General features: G+C 39.2%; 2 protein-coding genes and 1 long non-coding RNA gene across 3 annotated transcripts in view; 1 reads left to right on the top strand and 2 right to left on the bottom strand.

Annotated features, from left to right (window-relative positions):
* LOC116600821 overlaps positions 1 to 26,081 on the top strand; it is a 48,073-nt gene that overhangs the window by 10,567 nt on the left and 11,425 nt on the right. The window lies entirely within an intron of this gene.
* On the bottom strand, positions 85 to 1,670 carry GJA9 (gap junction protein alpha 9). The gene has a single exon (XM_032361170.1). It carries the CDS (start codon positions 1,643 to 1,645, stop codon positions 101 to 103), a length of 1,545 nt encoding a protein of 514 aa, XP_032217061.1. The 5' UTR covers positions 1,646 to 1,670; the 3' UTR covers positions 85 to 100.
* The window catches only part of RHBDL2 (rhomboid like 2), a 49,405-nt gene continuing 31,207 nt past the window's right edge, over positions 7,884 to 26,081 (bottom strand). The window contains exons 6-9 of the mRNA XM_032361172.1: positions 16,421 to 16,521; positions 13,656 to 13,716; positions 9,188 to 9,249; positions 7,884 to 8,443 (exon numbers count right to left, since the gene is read on the bottom strand). Coding sequence (XP_032217063.1) covers positions 8,264 to 8,443; positions 9,188 to 9,249; positions 13,656 to 13,716; positions 16,421 to 16,521 — 404 coding nt within the window. The 3' untranslated portion in view covers positions 7,884 to 8,263. The remainder of the gene's footprint in view (positions 8,444 to 9,187; positions 9,250 to 13,655; positions 13,717 to 16,420; positions 16,522 to 26,081) is intronic.

Here is a 26,081-nt window from a genome sequence, read left to right as displayed (position 1 = left end):
ACGGGTCTTTAGGGCTACCCTTGTCTTGCCTGCACTCCACCACCACTAGGGTACTTCTGTGATAGCTTAATATGCAGAATGTCTAGAAGCCAACAGCTGTTCAGATCTGAAGGTCTGTGGGAGCCCGCCTACCAATGAGGTTGTTTGTCAGCAACCCCAAATGATTTGGAGGACAAGCAGTAGGATTATTGCAGCTTCTGACCAAATCAGATTCAAAGGACAATTGTCCCAAAGAAGCAGGAGTATCTGGAATGTCAAGTGACTGGCAGTCTCCCTGGGAAGGAGGAAGGGTGCTAATTGTGCCCTCTCTGAACTGGCCCTTCAGGTTTCCTTTAGGAGGTGACACCTGATTTTCATCTTCCTTAGAGGGACCCCATGTAGCACTAGGCCACAACTGTTCCCAGGCACAGTTAGCAGGTAGAGGGAAAGCTGTTTGGGATGACTGCCCCATGTGGTTGTCCAGATCTATAGCAACACCTGGAATAGAACAGTGACCTCTAGAGCAGTGGTTCCTTTTGCTGTCTTTGCAATCAGTTTCTCTCTTTTCCCTTAATGGGTTACCCATTTCTTTTCTAAATATTTTATGAGTGTCTTCATTATTACATGAGCTGAAGTGTTGAAGATGACTACAGGTAGCGCTAAGTGTGTGCATCTCATCAGAAAGTACAATTTCTTGTTTATCCAAAACACATTTCTCATCATTTCCGCTGTGATTGTCAGGATCCACCTGAAATGCAGGTGAATTTAAACTAGGGCACACTGCTGTGTGTTTTTGCTTTTCCATTAACAGGTAATAATCAGGTGCAGAAGAGAGTCTCTTCAGTGAATTTGCAGATGCGCTCTGATACTTGGCAGGATTTTGTTTTGACTTGTTCGCAAAGAATTCATTATGCTCATCCTTCCATTTATATTGTCCCCAAAGCCCTCTTTTAATCTTTTTAAAACCTAGGTGGAAAATTTCTAGAACATTTAAGAGAAGCGAAACAGTGGCTATGGCTTGCATAAATAGTAGGAATATTGTCTTTTCTGTTGGTCTTGAGACAAAACAATCAATTATATTTGGACACGGGTGGCCATGGCATTTAAATAAAGGCTCTAAATGAAATCCATATAAAAGATACTGTCCAATCATGAACCCAACCTCAACCACGGAGCGAGTGAAAATGTGTACCACGTAAGTGCAAAGCAGTGTTCCTCTGAGTGGAGCTTTATTTAGTTTCCTTTGTTCCAGCTGACAAAGTTCTTGCTCCAGTCTCCTTCGGTCCCCAGGCATTTCAAACTCCACCCCCTCCAGTGCTCCTCTCAGTTGAGCTTTCTTCCTCTGCCTCTCTTTCTCCAGAACCCTCAGTCGGTATAAAGCATGGCCCATATAGACCAGGGATGGTGAAGACACAAATATCACTTGCAAAACCCAGTATCTAACCAGGGAGATAGGAAAGGCCTGGTCATAGCACACATTTCTGCAGCCAGGTTGTTCTGTATTACAGACGAAGCCAGACTGCTCGTCATTCCAGACATCCTCAGCTGCTACACCCAGAACAAGCATTCGAAATATGAACAGGATAGTGAGCCAGATCTTTCCAATTATGGTGGAGTGGATGTGAACTTCCTCCAGGATGCCTCCAAGGAAATTCCAGTTCCCCATGTTTATTTAGTCAGCCATCTTCACTCTGAACCCCATCAAATAGGAGACAGATAAATTCTTCCATTCTGAAGGACATGCTATTTCCTAAAGCAAACCTATGGCGAAAACATGAACAAAGCATCACTCTCTTCGTGTGCGGGTTACTCTCCTCTTTCCCTAGAGAACTGTGATAATCTTAGCAAGAATTTTTTAAGCTATCAGGAATTTTAAATCACTTATGTTTAGACATCATAATGCAATGAAGAAAAAAAAAAGATAGCTGGAGGAGGCGTTGTATATATTCTCTATGAAGAATAGAACTCTAGATGGGGTGCTTGGCTGGCTCAGTCAGAAGAGCATGTGACTCTTGAACTGGGGGTTGTGAGTTCGAGCCCCATGTTGGGTGTAGAGATGACTTAAAATAAGTAAATAAAAATTAAAAAAAAAAACAACTCTAGGACTCCCTATAATAAAAGAGTCTTGTTATTGTTAGTTGAAGTTTATTGCTGTTTTACTTTGTTTAACTGAGAACTTTTGGGCAGGTTCCTAAAATTACTGACGTGATCTTACAAAACTCTCTGTTAAGATTATATAAAAATTGGGACGCCTGGGTGGCTCAGTTGGTTAAGCCGCTGCCTTCAGCTCAGGTCATGATCCTGGGGTCCTGGGATGAAGTCCCACATCGGGCTCCTTGCTCGGCAGGGAGCCTGCTTCCTCCTCTCTCTCTGCCTGCCTCTCTGCCTATTTGTGTGTACTCTCTCTCTCTGACAAATAAAATCTTTAAAAAAAAATTATAACCAAAGTCAGTGATCTTAAAATCTCATTTATACACAAAGGAAAATGAAAGTGTTTCATTTGATAATTCAGTAGGATACAACACTTAATGAAAATCAGAGGAAACAGATCTGGCTCTTGCTATCAGAATTTAGATTTGTTTTTTAATCCATGTTTAAATGTCTAAATTCTCTTGGCTTTCTGACAGTTGTTGAGCACTTTCAGAAATCAGAAATTTCAGTAATATTTATGAATATTCATAAAATTCTTAATTAGCTATGAACAATTGTGTACATTTTTATCATCTTAAAATGAACTCCAGTTAACTAAGTAAAACTTAAATTAAAAAGACAGAACTTCAAGATAAATACAAATAAAAAAAGAACTCCAGAAATTCTAAACTATTTTTGTCCTAGCAGAATGTTTTTAGATAGTTCTTGAAATAAACAGACGGCTGTGGTGGTGGTGGTATTATAGATATTTTCATTGTAACAATATTTGACCTACTTAGGACACATAGCTTGCTTTTATGGAAGGAACAGTGTAATAACAGAGCAAGTTATACTTTAGATGCTTGGATTATCAAGCAGTACATTCCATATTAAGGTAGAGATTCTAGTGTATCTAAGAGGAAATATATCCTACAGGAAAGATAAAAAGACGAGTGTTTTCATAACTTTCATTTAAAATATCAATGTGTGTACTATATCCCTTATATAAAGGGAAATGTTACACAGTTAAATACAATACTGGGATACTATAGCTAAACAATATGTTCATCACAAAAACCTTATAAAAACCTTATGAGGTAGGAATATTGTTTCCCCAGTTTACCAATGAGGAGACTGAGGCACACCTAAATTATCCAAGGTTGGGGCAGCTGGGTGGCTCAGTTGGCTAAACATCCAAATCTCAATATTGGCTCAGGTCATGATCTCAGGGTTGTGGGTTCAAGCCTCACATCCAGCTCTACACTGAGCACAGCATCTGCCTGGTACTCTCTCTCCCTCACCCTCTGCCCTCCCCCAACCAAATGAATAAAATCTTTAAATTACCCAAGGTCACACAGCTGGAACTGGCATTGAAAATCAGTGTAGCTCTAAAGTCAGGTCCTGTTCTATTTTTCCTCTTTGGGTGCACTTAAGATTTGCATGAAAGAAACATGAAGAAATCATCACTGATTGATATTGACATTGATATTTTAAATGAAAGTTATGAAAACACTCGTCTTTTTATCTTTCCTGTAGGATATATTTCCTCTTAGATACACTAGAATCTCTACCTTAATATGGAATGTACTGCTTGATAATCCAAGCATCTAAAGTATAACTTGCTCTGTTAAACCTTTCTCTTAAAGGTTTACTTAAATTAGGTATGTCAAATAGTGATAGTTTGGACTTTTTAAATAACTGATTTTAAAGTCTTTAGTTCCTTTTCTAAAGCTTCATACGATTGAAAAGATTTACAAAAGCATCAAACTTCTAAAAATTAGTTGTACTTCTGAGATAGAGAAAATTTCTATTTAACTTTATTATGTTAATAATAACATATTCTTTGATCCAACAATCCAAAACACTTTAAAGTATAAGCAATGGTATCATTCATGTTGTTCTTAATAATTGCAAATTGAATATGTCCAAAGTAATTATCACTGTAAGAAAGGCAGCGTTGTACATAATAAATAATAGTGCATCTATAGTATGGTACTATGCAACCAGTAAAAATGATAAATATATACTAATATAAAAAGACATTTGATGGCGATTCACAGACCTGTACCCCTGGGGATAAAAATATATGTTTATAAAAAATAAAAAATTTTAAAAAAAGACATTTGATATACTGTTTCAGTTTATAAAATAGAACAGTATGACCCCATAATCATATATTTGTTTATATGTAGAAATGCATAAGAAAAAGCCTAGAAGAAAATTCATCAAGGTATTAACTATGATTAAAAAAAAAAAACTAAAGATATTAAGTATGATAATCTCTGGGTGGTGTAATTACAATTGACATTTTTTTTAAATTACATGTATTTTAATTTGTTTTTACCATGAGCACTTCTATAATCACACACAGAAAAATTGTTTTTCCTTAAGATACAAAAGCATAGTATTTCCTGAAAGGAGCAGTAAATTAGCTACTAATCTTAAATTCTGAAGCTTTCCTAAATGACATGAATACTAGTCTACAAAGAATCCCACAGAATTCAGAAGCAAAGAATAAAAATATTTCAAACAACTCTTTGTTAATTTGCTAAAACAGAGATTGACACAAACCTGTTCAGATAAATCTGAGAAGCAAATCATGTTCTCTGAAGGTGTCCCTTCCCAGGTGTTGCAGGTACAGTGCAGTTCAATTCAATCTGAGTCAGCCATCTGCTAAAATTCATTTGTGCTCATTGTTCCTGCTCCTGAAACCACTCTGTCCAATAGAACTTTTTGCAACAATGCTGAAACAGACTCCCTCTGCACTGTCCAATAAGGTAGTCACTAGCTACCATAGAGCCATTGGGCACTTGCATCATGACTTGTGTAACACTGGAACTGAGGGGTTTTTATCTTATTTAATTTTAATTAAAATTTAAGAGCTGCATGTGCCTTCTGGCTACTTTATTGGATGGGATAAATAAAGAATATTTCCAGTATTTCTAGTAACATAGCAGTTTAGAAGACTAAAGTTCTGAGCCCCAAATTAAGCTGAATAGATGGTTCCTCTATAATTCAGAGACGTCAAATTGAAAACACCAGATGTTCGTATGCTTTTTTTTTTGTAGTAATTTTGCCCCCTGGGGAGCCCAATTAGATATCACTGTTTTGGGTAATGTGAACCATGTTTCTAGTACTGAAAACTCTTTCTGACTAAAAACAGTTTCTTTTTTATTTATTTATTTGAGAGAGAGAGCATGATGGGGGGAGGGTCAGAGGGTGAAGCAAACTCCCTGCTGAGCAGGGAGCCTGATGTGGGATTTGATCCTCAGACTCCAGGATCATGACTGGAGCTGAAGGCAGTCACTTAACCAACTGAGCCACCCAAGCACCCCTAAAAAAAGTTTTCATAGTTAGATGAATTCTGTTTCTCTGTCTAGTTTTCTGTTAGGAACAATTAAATTTCCATTTAGGTCATTAAAGTTCTCTCTTCAGAGCTAGTGACCTGATGGGTTGGCCATGACCGATGACTATTTCTTCTCTGAGCTTTTGTTTTTTTCCCTTAAGATTTTTTATTTTTAAGTAATCTCTACTTCCCAACATGAGGCTTGAACTCAGAACCCTGAGATCAAGAATGGCAGGCTCTTCAGCAGGAGCCAGCCAGACACCCCTTCTCTGGGCTCTTTGCCAATTAACAGATACTTTTCAGATTAAATGCAACTATTTTACAGGGAAAAATTATACATTTATATTCATATATTTGTATATTATATGTTACATATGTGTAATATATACATTATACATAAACTATTAATAAACTTGAAAAACACTAAGCCTCATTAGTAGTTAGATAAATACAAATTTAAAGGAAGTATTATTTTTTCACTATCAAAATGCAGATTTTTTTCAAAGATTTACAGTATCTGCTTTTGGTAAAAGTATAAGGAAACTTACTATCACCTGCTGTCAGTAAGAATGTAAGTGGATGCAGCTACTTAAAATGCAGTTTAAGTCTATCAAAATTAACAGCATTTCTGCTTCTGGATGCTTAAAATATTCATTGAGCAAACATACTCAAAGGTATCCTGCACCTAGGAAGTGCACATAACACTGTTGATAATAACACAAAATCAGCAACAGTGTCCAGTAGAGGCGTGGTTAAATAACCACAGTACATCTTTATCATCCCGCAACTCAGAGAATGGAAGTCTCTAACATCACATTGTAGAGCCAAGTTACAGAGCCGCACCCCTAGTATAATCTCATTTATGCTGTTAAAATTTACAGTTCATATGTATGAACTGTATACATATGTATGAACATATACATAATATGTATATTTAATTAGAACAGAGATTAACCCAGATCTTTCTGAGTCGGGGTAAATCATTCTTATAAGTTATACCAGTCACCTTCAACTTGTTCTCTGAACTTGTCCCTTTGGGGATGCAGAGCAGGTTCAGTGCCGTTTAGTACAGTGAGGGAGCCAGGCATCAACTCAAATCCATTTTCCTTTCTGCGCCTCGTGGGTAGAAAAAGATCTTCGAGAACATACCCCCAGCTGTTGACAGCAGTCATCACCAGGGAAAGAAGCAGGTTTGGGGTGGGAAGGTAAAAGAGACTCTTTCATTTAAGTTCTTGTTCAAATATTTGTTTAACCAAAAACATAAACATATTCTCATACTCAAAAAACTTTTTTTTAACAAATCTCAGATCAGTTTTTCTCAAAATGCTGACATAATACTTGGCATATATCTAAGTAAGTATGTATGCTCCTTTCAGAATACAGCAACATGTTTAGATAGGTGTTCAAAAATAAAACATGTCAATGATGAAAGAAAAAAATTGTATTTCCTGTGTTCAGATAGCCCAAAACTACTATTTTGGAAAAAGGGTGACCAAGGCACCTGGGTAGCTCCTTGGTTAAATGTCTAACTCCATCATAACTCAGGTCTTGATCTTAGGGTTGTTGAGTTCAAGCCCCATGTTGGGCTCCATGCTGCATGGAGCCTACTTTTTTTTTTTTTTCTTTTTTGAAAGGGGGAGAGAGAGAGTGCAAGGGGTGAGGAGGAGCAGAGGGACAGGGAGAGGGAGAATCCGGAGCAGGCTTCATGCTGAGCTCAGAGCCCGCTGCGGGAAGGGGGGAGGGGGAAGGGGGAGGGCACAATCCTGTGACCCTGAGATCATGACCTGAGCTAAAATCAAGAGTGAGCCACCCAGGTGCCCAGACATGGAGCCTACATTTAAAAAAAAAAAAAAAAAAAAAAAGGCTAACAGTCTGGGTTCTATAATAAGAAAGGAGACAGGCTTCTCAGCTTTCAGATTTGACATTTTACCTTTTGTAAATAAATCCTACCCACTCCCAGGAGAGCCACTAGCCATGTAAAGGATGAGAATCCAGAGTCCGGGATTGCACCAGAAAGCTAGTTCTAGGTTCCTCAGGATCCTAGACACACTTCTTGAATCTTAAACTGGCAGTCCAGAAAATTTTCAGACTCCTTTTATAAGATATTTCTAGCATCTATGATGCACTCACAGAAATGTTTGTTCTGTCCTCCTATGATACTCTCAGCTTTCAGTATTTGGGGAACATAGCCTCATTAGAGGAGGAGAGAGTGGGCTTTCGAGTCATTACCAACCTTTAAATCAGTGCCCTCTTAGACAAGTTACTTGATTTTTTTTTTTTTAATGATTTTCCATGTGGTCCTCTCTAGATAGAGTAATAGCCACCTTGCTGGGTTGCTGAAAAGATGAGCAATAATGTATATGAAGCACCTCAAACAGTGATCTGTCCACCCCCAACAGTGACAGAAAGTGATTATCAATAGTCTGGCACAGGTATGAAAAGTTTTTATTATCAGCACAGTACAGTATTTGTGAATTCTATCAAACAGTCTCTACAACATACCCTCTAAGGAGAGCAAGTCTCATTTAGATACATATGATGCACACCATGAGTCTGGAAAGAGCCAATCCCTGCTTTTTCTATCCCTTCCCTTTTCTCTCTTCCTTTTCCCTCCTCTGCGTTCAGAAGCCCCTTCCCTAAACCCTAACCCCTTTTGTAAACAGTCTTTGCAACTGAGGACATCGGTGGTGTTCTGACCTCTTTAAAAAAAATTGTTAGTATTTGCAAGGACTTCTTGGTCTCTTCATATACTTCAGTTTTTTTCCAGATGGCTCTTTGCATTCCTTGGTTTATATATCATGAGGCAGTTCAGTTTGCTGGGGATAGGAAAATGTTGAAAAACACGGCAAATAAGACACAAGCGAAATAAGCTGCAATTGCTATCCAGAACCTTGGGTCCTTCAGCAGAGCCTTATCAAAGCAGCTAAACACAGTGTAACCTATGGACATTCCAGCGAATCCACCTGCAACATGGGCTGCAAAAGACACCTTGGGAGGAAAAGGGGAGACATGAAAATAAGCGAAGAAAATGCTAATTGCATATTTCAGTTGCGTCCCTCTTCCTAAAAGACACATACCATCAGAGTCAACAAGAGTCTTAAAAGCCTGAAGGACAAGGAGGTACGCGAAAAAGAGACCCACAACTCCCATGTGCACAGAGAGGAGATGTTCTGAAACCATGCTGAGCTTAAAAAATGTCATTTCATCCACACTCCGAATGCACAGGACCGAGACATTCTTTCTCACTCATTCTCTGTCACCATCACATTCAGGATGGTTCTGTATAATGTCAAGAGGAGGTGTTCCATGACCACGGGGGATCTCTGTAGGAGCCGCATCTAACCCCACATAAATGGAATGTCAGAATGAAAACACGGATGACGGAGACGCACATATGCCAGCAGAAACTACCCAATTCAAAGACTAATAAGAAAACTGGAAATCTCTGTCGTTTTGTTTGTTTTTTTTTTTTTTATCTTGCAAAATCATCTGGACCAAATTTGCATTGCTGTTTTCCAGGTGCAGAGAAGTAGAGTCAGCAATCGGGGCTCTGAGAGAGTTAAGTGAAAAGGATAATCCAAAAATCTGATTTCTTCAGGAATCTGTTCACCTTCCACTGAAAAGCGTGGCTGCCCTAAATCACAGAATTGTTGCCCCTATTTGATGACCCTTTTTGGCTACTGATATGATAGCTGAACAAGTTCTTATTAAAAAATAATAAATGAAACTCACCGGTGACCCGTCCGCAGGGACAAAGAACCTTCTGTAGAGAGCAAATCCCATATCTGAACCAACTAGAAAGAAAAACAAAGTGATGAAGACCCAGGACCACCAGAGCAATACACCAGATGTTTTGGGTTCTCTTCTAGTAATGGTAGCAGCTAACATTTATGGAGACTCACTCTGCCAGGTGCTATTATAAGAGCTTTAAGAGTATCAATTTGTGGGGATGCCTGGGTGGCTCAGTCCATTGGGCGGCTGCCTTCGGCTCAGGTCATGATCTCAGGGTCCTGGGATCGAGTGCCGCATGGGGGGGGGGGTCCTTGCTCCGCAGGGGGCCTGCTTCTCCCTCTGCCTCTGCCTGCCATTCTGCCTGCCTGTACTCTATCTATCTGACAAATAAATAAAATCTAAAAAAACAAAAAGTATCAATTTGCTAATCCTCATAAGGACTCTATGAAATGAGTATACCATTATCCCATGTGACAGATTGATTCATCCCACCTGTATTTGGTGGTTATCCACTATGTGCCAGGCACTATTCTAGGGGGCAGAGATACTGCAGTGAACAGATGAGACAGCCCTGCCTCTGCCTCCTGAAGCTGATGGTCTCGTTCCGGGAGGCACACAAATTATTAAAACATAAAACATGCAGTAGAGCAAATGGCACTAAGTGCTCCATCAAATGGGCAAAATGCAGAGAGGAAGGAGGATAAGGAATGCTGGGAGTAGGGTGTGATTTTTAATAGAGTCAAGGACAATCTCACTGAGAATATGACATTGGACAGAGATAAGAGAGCAAGCGATGCTGACCTCTGAAGTAAGAGTCTTCCAGGCAGTGGGAAGAGCAAGTGTAAAGTCCCTGTGGCAGGAATGTGCCCGATGTGCTGGAGGAAGACCAGAGCAGCTGAGCTGGCTGAGTAGTTGGTTTTCAAAGTGTGGTTTCCTGCCCCTCCAAGAGCAGCAGCAAACATTCACCTGGAACTTATTATAAATTAAACTTCTCAGGCTCACCCTAGAATTATTGAACCAGAAACCCTGAAGATGAGGCTCAGGAGTCTGTGTTTTAACAAGACCTCAGGTGATTATGGACTGCAGTTGGGGATAAAATGTTAGGCGAGGAGCAGGGGACAAATCACGTAGGGGCTTTATGGGCCAGTGTAAAGACTTTGGCTCCAAGTGGTAGGAAACCTTTGAAAGCTTTGGAGCACACGAGTGATATGATTCAACTTATGTTTTGGTGGTGGTGGTTGTTGTTGCTTTAAGATTTTATTTATTTGCTAGAGAAAGAGAGAGAGGACAAGCAGCGGGAGCAGCAGGCAGAGGGAGAAGCAGGGTCCCCCACTGAGCAAGGAGCCTGATCTGGGACCCTGGACCCTGGGATCACAACCTGAGCCGAAGGCAGCCGCCTTAACAGACTGAGCCACCCAGGTGTGTACCTCGACGTCTGTTTTTGAAAGATCATTCTGGCTGCTATAGAGGAAGGAGTGTAAGGGACCAAGGACGAGAGCAGGAGACCAGCTAGATCACAGGTATGGTATCCATCCAAGTGAGGAATGACGGCGGCATCTTATCCATAAGGAAAACAAAACACAGGAGGTAAGTACTTGTCCAAGGCCACCCAGCTCAGAGGCAGGGACAGGATCTGAACCTTAAGAAGTCCGACCATGGAGGCTCCCCTCTCACCTACCACACTAACTGCCTCCAAGTACCACCAGAGCACTGATGACAGGCCAAGAAAAGAGATGAGTCCATACTTTCCAATGGAACATCAAGAGCCAGAACTCAGCCTTCTTCAAATAAGGCAGATCCATGATGCCAAAGGAGTTTCCAGGACTTCTTGGCCTAGAAGAACTCCACCTTCCACGTGGCCTGTACTTGGAAACATCTCGCGCAGCTGTCACATTCCACACCCATCCCTCAACTCCCTGTGCTCCACTTAGTGGAGCCTCCGTGTCCTCGGAGATGGAAAGACCTAGTCCTTGCCTTTGGGGAAACAGCATCAGGGCCATGTGCTGTGGCTGGTTTCCCTTTTCAATACTGTATTGATTGATGTTCAAGTGACTAGACGGGAATTGAGGTCGAGGAAGTACTCAATATTAATTTAATTGTGAATGACTGTTACACAACATGCTGGATAAATGCGTCTGAGTTGTATCTGCAGCCATCATTTGGATTTCCTAGTCCTGTGTAAATAAATATACAACAGAGGTAGAACTAGGAAAGTTCTTACTGGAAAAAGTTATTCTGGCCTCGTCGTCCACAGAACAAGGCCTCCTTTCAAAAAGTTCTTGTAACCCTTAGCACATCCATTCCTCCAACCTCTTGCTCTCTTGTCATGCCCTTTCTATATCTCTCTGCCCGACTCCTCCTGCTTCCTGGGAGAGTTTGCTTCTACATCTGCTGCAGTGTCTACACTGGGACATGTCTTCCCACCCGAAAAGAAGCTTCTTTTCCAATAAACCAAGTTATTGTCCTTGCTAAAAATTTGACACTGATTTTTAAGAGAGTTGCCTTTATAAGGATTTTTTTTTTTTTTGGAAGGGTGAAAATGTGATTTCATCTTTCAAAAACTCAGCTGCTTTTTCAGTAGATGCATGGAACAATAATGCTTAGGAAGGAAGGTTCATCCGGCCAATTGTCCTTCACAGTTAAGAAGAATATTTTACCTGTTTAACCAGTTAAAAAAAAAAAAAAAAACTATACACTTTCCCAAGGAAATGTGTTTAAAATAAAAATATACTGTATTTTGTTAATGTGACATGTGTTGTAATTTGCCTTTTCTTCAATAATAGGTAAACCACAAAGCCGAAGAACGTTTAGAAATGGTCCATGCCAGGGAGTGGGAAAGGTTAACATTAACAGGTCTTAGCTGCTCTGTAAAAATAAAGTGACTTTATTACTTACCTCGGGAATGACATAATGTTACATAAACTATTTTTGGAGACTCCCTGTGCATAAGGAAAGGGTTTTTACTCCAACACTGAAGAGTATTAAAACCATTTTCCCATCAAGGGTTTGAGACTCATTTTACAAAGTCATTCATAATTACCCTAAAAGAAACAGACTGAAAACCAAGAAACGTGTGTGTGGCAACATGTTTTGGTCACAGGATTTGTCCCTTTGTCCCAGTGTGACACTTAACAGCCCAGGTGGCAACTCTGCTCCACAGTGACTCTCACAACAGACATTTGCTGTCCTTTCTGTGCTCACAACTTTTGCCTCACATTTTCAATTTCTTACGGACAAAAATATTACATTGAGTATGTGTAACGTATAAACAAGTCACTTACCTTCTCTCAAGATGAAACAGTGTTTTTACAGCTGAACTGTCCATAAACTGGATTTAGTCTCCTCAGAGGTAGTTGGCCCTATTTCCAGCAATGTGGATAACTGAACTCTTGATACCAATTAGCAGAACCATTTCTTCTTACCATGTGGACAGCCAAAATCTTAGGTTTTATCAAGTATTGCCTCCATCATGGCCTTCAAGTGGGACCCTACCGTCTCACCCCAGGGTCTGCCTTCTCCCCACACCCTCTATGTGGCTCCAGCTTCTGCAGAAGCAGATCAAAAAACACGAGTTACTAGCCCTGCCTTGGCTCTTTTTCTTCTACCCAGTGTGGCCTGCCACCACCCAGAATCTACCATGACGTTCAGACTCGGCTAAAGTTTCACCTCCTCTCCAGACTGAGCATTCTTCCTAAACTCCTTCAGCATGTAATTCTCTGCTGTCATTCTTGGAGATTTCAAAAGCCACACTGGCCATCCTCCCAGTTCCTTGACCTCTCCGTTCCCTCACGCTCCGCTCCTGTCTTCAAGCCTCAGCCACCACTCCGTGCTTAGATCCTAGATCAGATTTTTTTCCCTTCATCTGAAAATGTATAAAGTGAGGAAGAGAACAGATCATGTCCGTGTTTTTCAAGCTTTCCTGTTTCAGACAATATCACATACAGAGTCCAATGTATGAGAAAAATCCAGTATATAAAACATAAATGAAGCTGTTGTGGTTAAAGTAGACAGACTACCTAAAGCTCTACCCTCTTGACTTCCCCCACTCCAGAAAGAAACAAAAAGCAGAAACTCATTACTAAGGCACCTCTAAAACCCCCCCCACAGGGGTGTGAAAACTCCTCCATTGACCTTTCTGCTTAGGGTTATGGAGCCAAAATTCTTTGTCACTCCCTGCCAGTATTTAGGAAAAGTGAGGCCCTCTGGAAGTCAAACTGATAAAGTTACAGGTGCGAAGTGTTCACAAAACAAATTGACTTATAATGGAACACCTGGGTGGCTCAGTGGCTCAGTGGGTTAAAGCCTCCACCTTCGGCTCAGGTCATTATCTCAGGGTCCTGGGATCGAGCCTCACATTGGGCCCTCTGCTCAGCAGGGAGCTTGCTTCCCCCTCTCTCTCTGCCTACCTGTGATCTCTGTCAGTCAAATAAATAAATAAAATCTTTAAAAAACAAACAAACAAACTTACTTATAAGGATGATGATCAGTAGTCTGACAATTCCGAGGGCAGGAATCATTTCTCGAAAATTCTTGCAAAGAAATAAATAAAAATAATGTAAGCCATCTATTGGCAAATGAAACCTCCACTGTACTCTCTCTTCACCTGCTTTTTCATTTAAAGTTTGAGTGTCAAGTATTTACAAAATAAAGCAATGCTCTCAAAGCACAGCTTTCAAATGTATTTGGGAAGTATAATGCTGGTGTACTTGAAAGCAAAAGAAATAGTTAATTCCTTTTAATTCCTAGTTAACTAGACAGGACTGTATTAGCAGGAAAAAAAATCAAAATATAGGTAATGTGGAAATCAATACTTAACATGTCATGGGTAGAGATATGATAAGATAAGATAGATAGATGCTGTCAAATGAAGTCTGATGAAATATTTCTAAGGGTTTTTTGGTTAATATTCATTCAATACTTTATCCTCTTCCTTCCAAATAGGAGTTAGTTAAAATTTGAATATTATTTCAATTCTTTCAAAGAATTTCAAAAAAATTTAAAATATTGCGTAAAAAAAAAAATAAAGTTTCATGTTAGCTTTGAAAAATCTCGGTCCAGGGGCACCTGGATGGCTCAGTCAGTTGAGTGTCCAACTCTTGCTTTCAGCTGAGGCCATGCATGATCTCGGGGTCATGAGATCAAATTCCATGTGGGGCTCTGTGCTCAGCAGAGGAGTCTGCTTAAGATTCTCTCTCCTGCCCCTCTCTGTTCTCTCTCTCTCTCTCCCCAAAATAAATAAATAAATCTTTTAAAAAGAAAATCTCAGTCCAGTTTACAGTATCCTCCCGTGTTACTAAAGAATTACTGAGTCAGGGGCACCTAGGTGGCTCAGTTGGTTAAGTGTCTGCCTTCAGTTCAGATCATGATCTTGGGATCCTGTGATCAAGCCCTCCATTGGGCTCCCTACTCAGTGAGGTGTCTGCTTCTTCCTCTCCCTCTCCCCCTCCCCTGGCTCATGCTCTCTCTCTCTCAAATAAATAAATTAAATCTTAAAAAAAAAAAAAACTGAGTCAGACAGACATCTCTACTTTAATTTATTGAGTTACTTCTCCCTCCCCTTTCAATTTATTAATTCTCTTCCCAAAGAGTAAAGACACTGAAATATCCATGTTTACTTTAAATCAATTATTTTTAAACTGTTGGGGTCACAACCTATAATAAGAAACAATTTACATAAAAATCCAGTACACACATAAATCAAACAGTATTACACGTAATACATACTGAATTTTTTTTTTAATTTTTAATTTTTTTAAAAAATTTTATTAGCTTAAGTCAGCTCCATGCCCAATATGGGGCTTGAACTCAAGACCCCAAGATTAAAAGTCACATGCTCTGCCTACTTAGCCTGCCGGGTGCCCCTCTTTTTGTTTAATTTTTGGTCACAATTCCTTAAACTGTGTTCACAACCCACTAATGGGCTGCAATCCAAAGCCTGAAAAACATTTTTCTAAATAACTTCTATTTTTAGAATAGTTTTATAATTGCTTCCTATTTTCCTCCTAGGGTATTTTTTTTTTTAAGATTTGACTTATTTATTTGACAGAAAGAGACATAGCAAGAGAGAGCACAAGTAGGGGGGATGGAGGAGGGAGAAGCAGGCTTCCCACTGAACAGGGAGCCCTATGCAGAAGGTTAATCCCAGGAGCCTGGGATCATGACATGAGCCAAAGGCAGACTCTTAATGACTAAGCCACCCAGGCAACCCCCCTCCTAGACTATTTATAAGTATACCATGGTGGGTCAAAGGGTTTCAGAGCTAGCCAGGATTTAACACTATAGTCTCTTTTAAAAAGTGGTTGACATTCTTATATACTAGACATTGACATATAAAATGGTATTTTGCATTTATCTATGAAAATTTAAAGCCTTTACCCAGTAAATCCACTTCTAGGAATTTATCCTACCAACATACACACACACACACACACACACACTCACACACACACACACATGCAAAAAGATAAATGTAAGAGAACAACATCCTTACAGTAAGAGAACAACATCCTTACAGCATTATCTACAAGTGTGAATAGGTAGAATCACCCCACTTTTTTTTCATTGAAGGATTAAATCAGGATGCAGCTCTACAGTGTGCTGTGGGGCAATTGAAGAGACTGAAGTTGATTTCTGTGTACTGATATGGGTAAATGGAGTCAAGATAACTCATTATGTTAAGACGAAGAACAGTATCTTTAAGAGTGGGGGCGCCTGGGTGGCTCAGTGGGTTAAGCCGCTGCCTTCGGCTCAGGTCATGATCTCAGGGTCCTGGGATCGAGCCCCGCGTCGGGCTCTCTGCTCAGTGGGGAGCCTGCTTCTTCCTCTCTCTCTGCCTGCCTCTCTGCCTGCTTGTGATCTCTCTCTGTCAAATAAATAAATAAAATCTTTAAAAAAAAAAAAAAAAAGTGGGTCCATTTTTGTAGTCAATTTTGGCAGGATTTTGAATACATCTAGAAAAAGATCTGAAAGGATGTATATCAAACTGTTAACAGATACTGTATTTGAGATTTTGACTATTATTCAGCTTAAAAATTTTTTTTAGTATTCATCACTTTTGAGATCAGAAAAAAAATAAAGATAAAATATGAAAGGAAAATCCTGGTTCCTAAAAGGAAGATGAATGCTCAGTAAATATGATGAAGATTCCCTGATCCAAATACCAGTTATTCTTTAAAAGGAAAAAAAAAAAAAAAAAAAAAAAAGATCTGTAGATTCCATTCCCAAAGTTCTTACCACCAGAACATTCATAAAATAGCCTCCCATCAGAGCATAGACTCCTCCTGAAGCACCCACAAGATATTTGAGTGGGTCAAAAATGGAGCTGGCAAGGGACCCTAAAGAAATAAAACACAAAGGATCGCACATAAGAATCATGAAAAGATAAATCTTTCTAACCTAAGGCAGAAGTTGGGAAGATTGGGCCATTATCATATTAATAAGCAGCAAGTTTATTTTGTTTGTCCCTTCTGTACTATAAAAGTATAGCTATGTCACATCAATTTTTCTGAAATTAATTAAATGTTCAATATGAGGACAGTATAACAGGGACAAAGAGCATAAACTCTAGAGCCAAAATTACCAGGTGTGTGACTTGAGCAAGTTTCTTAACCTCTCTATGCCCTAGTTTCCCTACGTAAAGAGAATATTAATAGAACTTACCTCAGTGCATTGTCAGGGGAAGTGAATGAGTTGATATGTCCATCATGCTTAGAATGCTGCCTAACACGTATTATGTACTTAACTAACTATTGTTTCAAAATATTGCACATGTTTAGCCAAAACTATCAAAATACCTGAGACATTCCAACATCTTATGATCTAATGGCTGGCTTTCTCATGGAGTGAAGATGTGACCTCAAAACCCTTCTCAACATAGTATTCAATCAGATTCAAACAAGAGGAAATCTATTTGCCAACCCAATCTTAGATTGTCTGAACCAAAACAAGCCTTTAAAACCACCTTCTGCAAACTCTAAGATGATCTCTCTGTACTGCTTTGTTCTACTACTTAGTTTTTTGCTTTTAAGGCTCTCCTTCATTCCTTAGGATACAATGTAATACCTGCTTTGTGCCAGAAAGACAAAGTGGCCTTAGGAATTTTATAAACAAATGAGTAAACAAGTATAAGAAGCAGAATAAAACAACTACTATGATTTCTTAAATGTAATGAATTTGCTATGGAAGCACTTAGGAAGGAATGATTTTTTTCCCCCAGCAGAGAGGTGGAGGCCTTGCTCCACTGAGAAGGAGGATACAGCATTTTGATTAAACTCTAAAATATCTTTAAGATTTGGAAGGGATGCAAAGGAGGAGAAAGTATTCAGGACTTATGTAACTGGAAAAGTAAAGACACAGAGACAAAGGTATATGGGTGACTAAATATCAGTGAGTAGTCCAACAGATTGAGGGGATGGTCCTCAAATGTCAACCTTCTGACTAGGGCTCACGTGGCTGCATCTTAATCATATGAGTAATTTATTTTTAAAACACATATGTACATGTCCACTTCTAGCCATGATGGAGTAACAAGGATAAGATTTTCTCTCCTGCTTGAAACAGCTAAAACCACTGGACAAAATATATGAAACAGTGATTCCAAGATACTGGACATAAGATAACAAAGGACAGTGAAACCTGATGGACAAGAAAGAAATGAAGTGAGCTATCTGATTGTGCAGCTTACTGCCTTGAAAGAAATTACAGGGTTCCCCCCAGGTAGCTCTCAGTTAACTTTAAGTTGATGAGATAGAGTTTCAAGTCCAGATAGTCCTAGGCAGCTAGAGGTTGCAAGACAGTGCACCAGAGAGAAAGGAGCAACAGACAGAACTCCAGAGAGGAGCACATGAGGAAATTACCTAAGCTAAAGAAAAAACACCAGAAATGAGTAGAGGGGAGAGCAAGTAGCTTTGCTCACCCAGCACAGAGAGGCCAAGTAACTTTCCAAACCAGAAAACTTCATAATTCATGGGGCATTGCATGAAGTAAACAGAAGGGTCCTACCCAAGCAGTGGGTATTAGCACTAAACATGACTCAAAAACTTACCAGAAATTTTCAAACTACTTCCAAATAACTGTGTTTCAGAAAAAATTTAAGGAATATTTATAGAAATACAGTAATAACCACCATCCAAAGTTTAAATGTCTAGCATCCAAACAAAAATGGTCAGACATGCAAAGAAACAGGAAAATAGGACCGATAATAAAAAAAATAAGTAAAAATTTAAAAATCAATTAAACCCTGAACTGACACAACTGTAAATTTTAGCAGATAATAGCAATAAATAATTATTACAACTATATTCTATCTGTTCAAAAATTAAGTAGAGACACACAAGATAGAAAACCCTCAAATTTCTAGATGAAAACTGCAATGTCTTAAGATGAAAAAAAATACACTGGTTGAGCTTAATGGCACATTAGTGCAGAAAAAAAGATTAGTGAACAGGAAGACATGGCAGTAAAAGTATCCACATAGAATGAAACACATAGAGAAGAATATTTTTAAAAATAAATACCTTGGGAACACCTGGGTTCCTCAGTCAGTTAAGCCTCTGCCTTTGGCTCAGGTCATGATCCCAGGGTCCTAGAATCAAGTCCTGCATTGGACTGCTTGCTCAGTGGGGAGCCTGCTTCTCCCTCTACTTCAGCTGCTCCCCCTGCTTGTGCTCTATCTTTCTCTTTCTTTTTCTCTGACAAATTTTTAAAAATAAATAAAGACAGCAGGGCACCTGTGTGCCTCAGTCAGTTAAGCATCTGTCTTCAGCTCAGTCATGATCCCATGTCCTGGGATTGAGCCCCACATCAGGCTCCATGCTTAGTGGGGAGGCTTCTTCAAGATTCTCTCTCTCCCTCTGCTCCCTCCCCTTGCTTGTTTACACTCTCTCTAAAACAAATAAATAAATAAATCTTTAATTTTAAAATGCTAAAGAAAATTCTCAGGGAGAAGGAAAAAATATCAGATGAGAATATGGAATTACACAAAGGAGTGGAAGGCACTGGAAGTGGTGAGAACATGGACAAACCCACAAGATTTTGCTTATTACTTAAATTCCTATAGAAGATAAATATTTAACTACTTGAAATAATAAGTAAATTATGTTGGAGGATAGAAGATCAATGTACAAAAAAATCAACTTAATGTCCATGTCATAGCAGTGAAGAATCAGAAATAGAAAATTTTTAAATAGTATCATTTACAGAATATCAAAATATCATATTTCATATGGAGATAAATCTGACCCACACACACAAATACGCAAGAGCTGACACTGAAAGCATGGTTCCTAAAATTTACAAAGTGATAAATTATACTTCATCAAAACTTTAATCTCTGGGTTGTGACTTCAAGCCCTGTGTTGAATGTAGAAATTACTCAAAAATAAAATACTTTTTAAAAAGATTTTATTTATTTATTTGATAGAGAGACCTTGAAAGAGGGAACATAAGCAGGGGGAGTGGGAGAGGGGAAAGCAGGCTTCCCACAGAGCAGGGAGTCCATTGCCGGGCTCTATCTCAGGACCTTGGGATTGATTGTGACCCAAGCCAAAGGCAGATGCTTAATGACTGAGCCACCCAGAAGCCCCTAAAATACTTATTTTTAATTTTTTAAATTTTTTAAGTAGGCTCCATACCCAGCATGGGTCCCAACATGGGACTTGAGCTCACAATCCTGAGATCAAGACCTGAGCTGAGATCAAGAGTCAGCTGCTTAACCAACTGAGGCACCAAGGTGCCCCCAAAATAAAAATTTTTAAATATAAATAAACAAACAAACCAACCCAGTGAGATACCATCATATACCCAACAGACTGGCTAAAATTAAAGACTGATGATAGCAAGTGTGGAGAATGTGGAGGAGCTGGAACTCCTGGTGAAGGTGTAAAATGGTACCACAGTTGACCCTTGAACAAATGGGTTTGAATTGCTCAGGGCCACCCTTATGCAGATTTTTTCCCACTGAATACAGTACAATACTATAAACGTATTTTATCTTCCCTGTGATTTTCCTTAAAGTTTTATTTATTTTTTTAGTAATCTCCATACCCAACATGGGGCTCAAACTCATGACCCTGAGATCAAGAGTCACAGGCTCTTCTGACTGAGCCAGACAGAATGCCCCCTTTGGTTTTCTTAATAATTTTTTGCTCTAGCTTACTTTACTGTAAGAACACAGTACATAATAATGTATACAAAATATGTGTTCATCCACTGTGTTATCAGTAAGGCTTTAGGTCAATAGTGGGCTATTAATAGTTAAGTTTTGGGAGAATCACACATTATATGTGGATTTTCAACTGTGTGAAGGATATCAGTGCCCCGAATCCCCACATTGTTCAAGGGTGAAGTGTATTTTGTACCGTATAACCTAACAATCCCATTTTCAGATATACATCCGAGAGATTAACACAAAAACTTATACACAAATATTCATAGCAACATTATTCATAATAGCCAAAAAGTGAAAGCAACCTGAATGTGCATCAGCTGATGAATATGCAGAGGAAACGTGTAAAGCCACATAATGGAATATTGTCTAGCTATAAAAAGGAATGATGCACTGACATAACAAACATCGATGAACAATGAAAACATTACATTTAAGTGAAAAATGCCAATCACGAAAGACCGTATATTGTATGATTCCACTTGTATAAAATGTCCAGAATGGGCAAATCTAAAGAGACAGAAAGTAGATTAGTGGTTGCTAAGTCTGGGGAAGGGAGAATGGAGTGGAGTGGGGAGGGATACAGGGTTTCTTTGGGAGACAAAAATGTCAAATTCAATTGTGATGATGGGCATATAACCCTGTGACTTAAGTAAAAAAAAAAAAACAAAAAAAAACAAAAAAAAAAAAACACTGAATTAGGAGTGCCTGAGTGGCTCAGTGGGTTACGCCCTGCCTTTGGCCCAATTCGAGATCTCAGGGTCCTGGGGTAAAGCCCCATATCGGGCTCTCTGCTCAGCAGAGAGCCTGCTTCCCCCCTCCCGCCCCCCTCTCTGCCTGCCTCTCTGCCTACTTGTGATATTTCTCTCTGTCAAATAAATAAAATAAAAATCTTTTTAAAAAATTGAATTAAATACTTAAATAAGTGAATTGTATGATATATGACTTAGCTCTCAGTAATCTTACTTTAAAATGTTGGCAGTTTCTTAAAAGTTAAACATACCCTCTGAAAGGATCCGATCATTCCATTCCTAGGTATTTACCCAAGAAAACTGAAAACATCTGATTACACAAATACTTACACACAAATGTTCATAGACACTTCATTTGCAATAACCCCAAACTGGAAACAACCCCTAATGTCCATCAACAAGGAGAATGGACAATTTGTCTATTCCCACAATGAAATACAACTTGGCAATAAAAAGGAGTCAACTATCGACACACACAGTAACATGGATAAATCTCAAAGTAATTATGCTGACTGGCAGAAGCCAGACAAAAATAAGAGTACATACTCCAAGATCCCACTTATATAAAATTCCAGAAATACAAATTAATCTATAATGATCAGTAGTTGCCAGGGAAAGGACAGGGAGGGGCAGTAGAGAGCAATTCTCAAGGGTCACAGAGAAACTTTCTGGGGAGTGATGGATACATTTCTTATCTTGATTGTGGTGATAGTTTGTTTCATGATTGTATACATGTATCAAAATTGTCATATTATACACTTTAAATATGTGCAGCTTATTATATGTCAGTTATACCTCACCAAACAGAAAACAAAACAAAAACAGATGCGAGGGCCATATCCTCTGAGCTTCTGAGTCAGTAGATCTGGGTGGGATCTAGATGGGTTTAGCTATGACAAACTCTCCACGTGACTGTGATGATCAGTCCCACTGGGGACACTGGGTAGGACTGCACACCAGCCCTTCGATCTTTAATGTGCATATAAATCAATTTTGGATTTGTTCAAATGCAGATTCTGATTAGTGGGTCTGGTTGGGGCCCAATATTCTGCATTTTTAATGAGCTCCCAAGTGATACACATAAAACTAATCCATGGATCACACTTTGCCAGGAGCAAAGATGGGGAAACTAAAGTTATTTGACATATTAAGGAATCTAGAAAAAAAAGCAAGAAAGACAGTGGACAAAAGGAAACTTTTAGAAGTGATGGACATGTTTATGACATAGATTATAGTGAAGATTTCACAGATGTATACTTATCTCCAAACTCATTAAGTCATATACATTAGATATATACAGATATTGGTATGCCCATCATATCTCGAGTTATTTAAAAAAACATTTTACATCAAGTTCCCCTTAAATTCTTTATGTATATATAATTTCTTTTTTGAGCATTAGTAAAAATTATGGTTCCAAGGAAAGAAAAGAAAGGCAATGGGGCCACATAGTGGAGGTAATGAGCAATCTTGGATGTTTTGACTTTCTTCTGGACGTTGTCAGTTTTTTAGGAAGGATATAATATGATCTAATCTGTGCTTGAGGAAGGTGACCCAGGCAGCAGTGTGAAGACCAGAATAGCAAAAAGACACACACCTGCCAAGAAACTATTGCAAAAATAGCCAGACGACTTGAACAGGTTAATCACGTTCTCTCCTCTCTCTCCTCTGAAACTGGGGCAGGGCTGATTCCACAGGTCGAAATCAAGCTGCGTGGGGGGGGGGGGGGGGGGGACCCATGCAGATGCTAGAGCCCTGAGGGCCTCACCAGCGCAAAGGCTTTCAGGGGCAGGAAAAACAGGCGTGTGCAGGACCGGAAGTAGAAGGTGGAAAAACAGATTCCACAAAAGCAGGAGGGAAGCCCCTGGGGAGCTATGTCACTGAGCATTGCCAAGTCTGTCTCATGAAGGTTTCCTGCTCTCTGGCCCCACTGCTCTAGGAGGCTAGTAACATGTTCATCAGTGAAAAAATTTCAAGCCCTGCAAAAGGTTGGCCTATGTCCCCTCTAAAAAGATGTGTTCACATTCTAACGCCCAGCACCTCACAATGTGCTATTGTGTGGGAAAAGGATTACTGCAGATATGATTAATTAAGATGAGGTCGTGTTGGATAGAGTGATATAACTGTGCCCTTATTAGAGGAGACAGGCACATGTGAATGGTGAACTCCACGTGACAATGGAGGCAGAGCATGAAGGACTACAGCTGCAAGTCAAGGAATGCCAAGGACTGATGGTCACCGCCAGAAGCTAGGGAGAAGGGAGGAAGGAAGCATTCTTTCACACAGGATCAGAGGACAGAGCATGGTCCTATTGACACCTTGATTTCAGACTTCCAGCCTAACTGTGAGATAGTACAGTTCTGTTGTTCAAACTACCCAGTCTGTCTTTGTTAGAGGAGCCCTAGGAAACTGATACAACCAGCCACTTCAATATAAGTATATTAACTTATTTGTAGGTTGCATATAAAAGTACTACTAATGTGAGTGTTTTGATGGCAAGTACATTGTATTGGTTTTCTTTCATATAGTAATATGTATTTTTAATATAAAATAGATTTTTTTAAAGATTTTATTTATTTGGCAGAAAAAGAGGCAGAACAAGCAGGGAGAGCAGCAGAGGGAGAGGGAGAAGTTCTGCTGAGCAAGTTGCCGGAGGCAAGGCTCGATCCCAGGACCCTGAGATCAAGACCTGAGCCAAAGGCAGATTAGCTTAAGCTACTAAGCCACCCGGGGGGCCCCTAGAAATAGAATTTTTAAAGGATGAAACATTGATTACACAATATTTTTAAATCATTTTTACTTTATTATTGGTACAAAAACATGGTTTTTTTTAAAGATTTATTTTAAAGAGAGAGCACAAGCAGGGACAAGAGCAGAGGGAGAGGGAGAATCCTCAAGCAGAGTCCCCACTGAGCCTAACACAGGGCTTCATCTCACAACCCTGGTATCATGACCTGAGCAGAAATCAAGAGACAGCGGCTTAACTGAGCCACTCAGGCACCCCTGGTACAAAAAGTGTTTACCAAACCATGAAAAGACAAAAGAGAAATTTAAATGCATGTTTCTAAGTGAAAGAAGCCAATCAGAAAAGGCTATGTGCTATGTGATCCCAACTATATGACATTCTGGAAAAGCTAAAACTGTGGAGGCAGCGAAAGGATCAGTGGTTGCCAGGGGGTTGGGGTCAGAATGGGGGTAGGGATGAATAGGCAGAACACAGAGAATTTGGGGGACAGTGAAAATACTCCATATGATACTCTTAATGATGGATACACGTCATTACACATTTGTCCCAAACCACAGTATGTACAATGCCAAGGATGAACTTCTTTATGGGCTTTGGGTCATTATGATGTGCCAGTGGAGAATTCGTCAGTTGTAACAAATACCCATCTGTAGGGGGATGTCAATAAAGGGGTGGGGTGAGGGGATTATGCATGTGTGGGGGCAGGGGTTATGGGGAATCTCTGTGCCTTCCTCTCCATTTCTCTGTGAACCTAAAACTTCTCTAAAAAAACAAAGTCTTTAATTTCAAAAAAAATCTTTCAATGAGCAGATTTATAAAAATAAGCTTCATTACTTGTTTGAAAGTCCTCTTAAATATCATAATTCTGAAGTACAATATATACTCCTAGATTCAGTTATTTTCTATAGAAATTTCCTCTTACTCATAGCCAAAATGTAAAATTTTAAAATGACATGTAGTTTCAAATGGGAGAATTATATCATTGACTTTGCTTACTCCAATTATGAAAAAAAAAGTGTTGTAATTTACCTGTTAATCGCCACCTTTCCCAGCATCAGTCCTCTGTTCATGCAACTCATCAGAAGGTGTTATAAAATAGGTTTAAAACCCACTAAAACTCTTAACTGAGAACTCTTGAAACTGATGAGAAAATTGTTTCCTGTGTTTTAAGTGTGAATTTCTAAGACTTGTTGCATCATTCCCAGCAGCAAAGTCACCCAATGAGAGAACGATTTCCAATTATTAGTTTTTAAAATGCCCTTTCAGAGCATAAGTATTTTTGGAAAAGCAATTATGTTCTTTCTCTTTGTATGAAAAATGCTATTATGTCATCAATGGAACATATTTTGCATTTGCTTTTTCAACAACACCTGTTCAGTAGCATCCTACTGAAAACCTTTTGTTAACACAGGGCAAAAAAAGTCAGCAAATTAGACACTCATCTTTTTGTACAAGAAAAATGCATAGTCTTTAAAATGAGCCAAAGAGGAGAGGACTCTCACTGATTTCAAGACTTACAGTGTGTACAGTAGTACGGACGACATGGTATCGGTGGAGGGTACCACATAGGTCAATGAAACAAACAGGAGAACTCAGAAACAATGCCCTACAAATACAGCCAACTGATTTTTGACAAAGGTGTAAAAAGAATTCAATGAAGGTAATAGAATTTTTAATAGATTGTTGTGAAAATATGAAGTCATTTCCAAAAATCCCCAGAAGAACCTCACTCTAAACCTCACAGCTTCCTCACTCAAAACAGAGGCCATATTTCAATGTAAAACATAAAACTGTAACATAAAGGGTAGTGTAAGAGAAAATTTTCAGGACCTAGAGCTCAGTGAAGAGTTCTTAGACATCACCATGAAGACGATTCATAAAGGAAAAAATGGTAAATCAGACTTCATAAAAATTAAGAACTTTTGCTCCATGACTCTATTAAAACAGTGCAAAGGCAACTACACATTGAGAAAAATATACCAGTCAACTACTTATTCAATAAAGGAATAGGATCTAGAATATGTCAAGAACTCTCGGAACTCAATGGTCTAGAAAAACCTAATTAGGAAAAAAAAAAAAAAAGGAAAGGAATACAATTAGGAAATGGGCAAAAGACATGAGCAGGCATATCACTAAAGAGGTTAGATACATCAACAGGTGTTCAGCATCATTAGCTATCTGATGGCAAATTAAGGACTAAGGCCATGATGAGATATGGCCTTAGTATCACAT

Source organism: Mustela erminea, chromosome 10 (assembly GCF_009829155.1).
Source record: "Mustela erminea isolate mMusErm1 chromosome 10, mMusErm1.Pri, whole genome shotgun sequence".
NCBI classification, from domain to species: Eukaryota; Metazoa; Chordata; class Mammalia; order Carnivora; family Mustelidae; genus Mustela; species Mustela erminea.
Note: the sequence above shows the minus strand (reverse complement) of the source record. Positions and strands in the feature narration are given on the sequence as shown.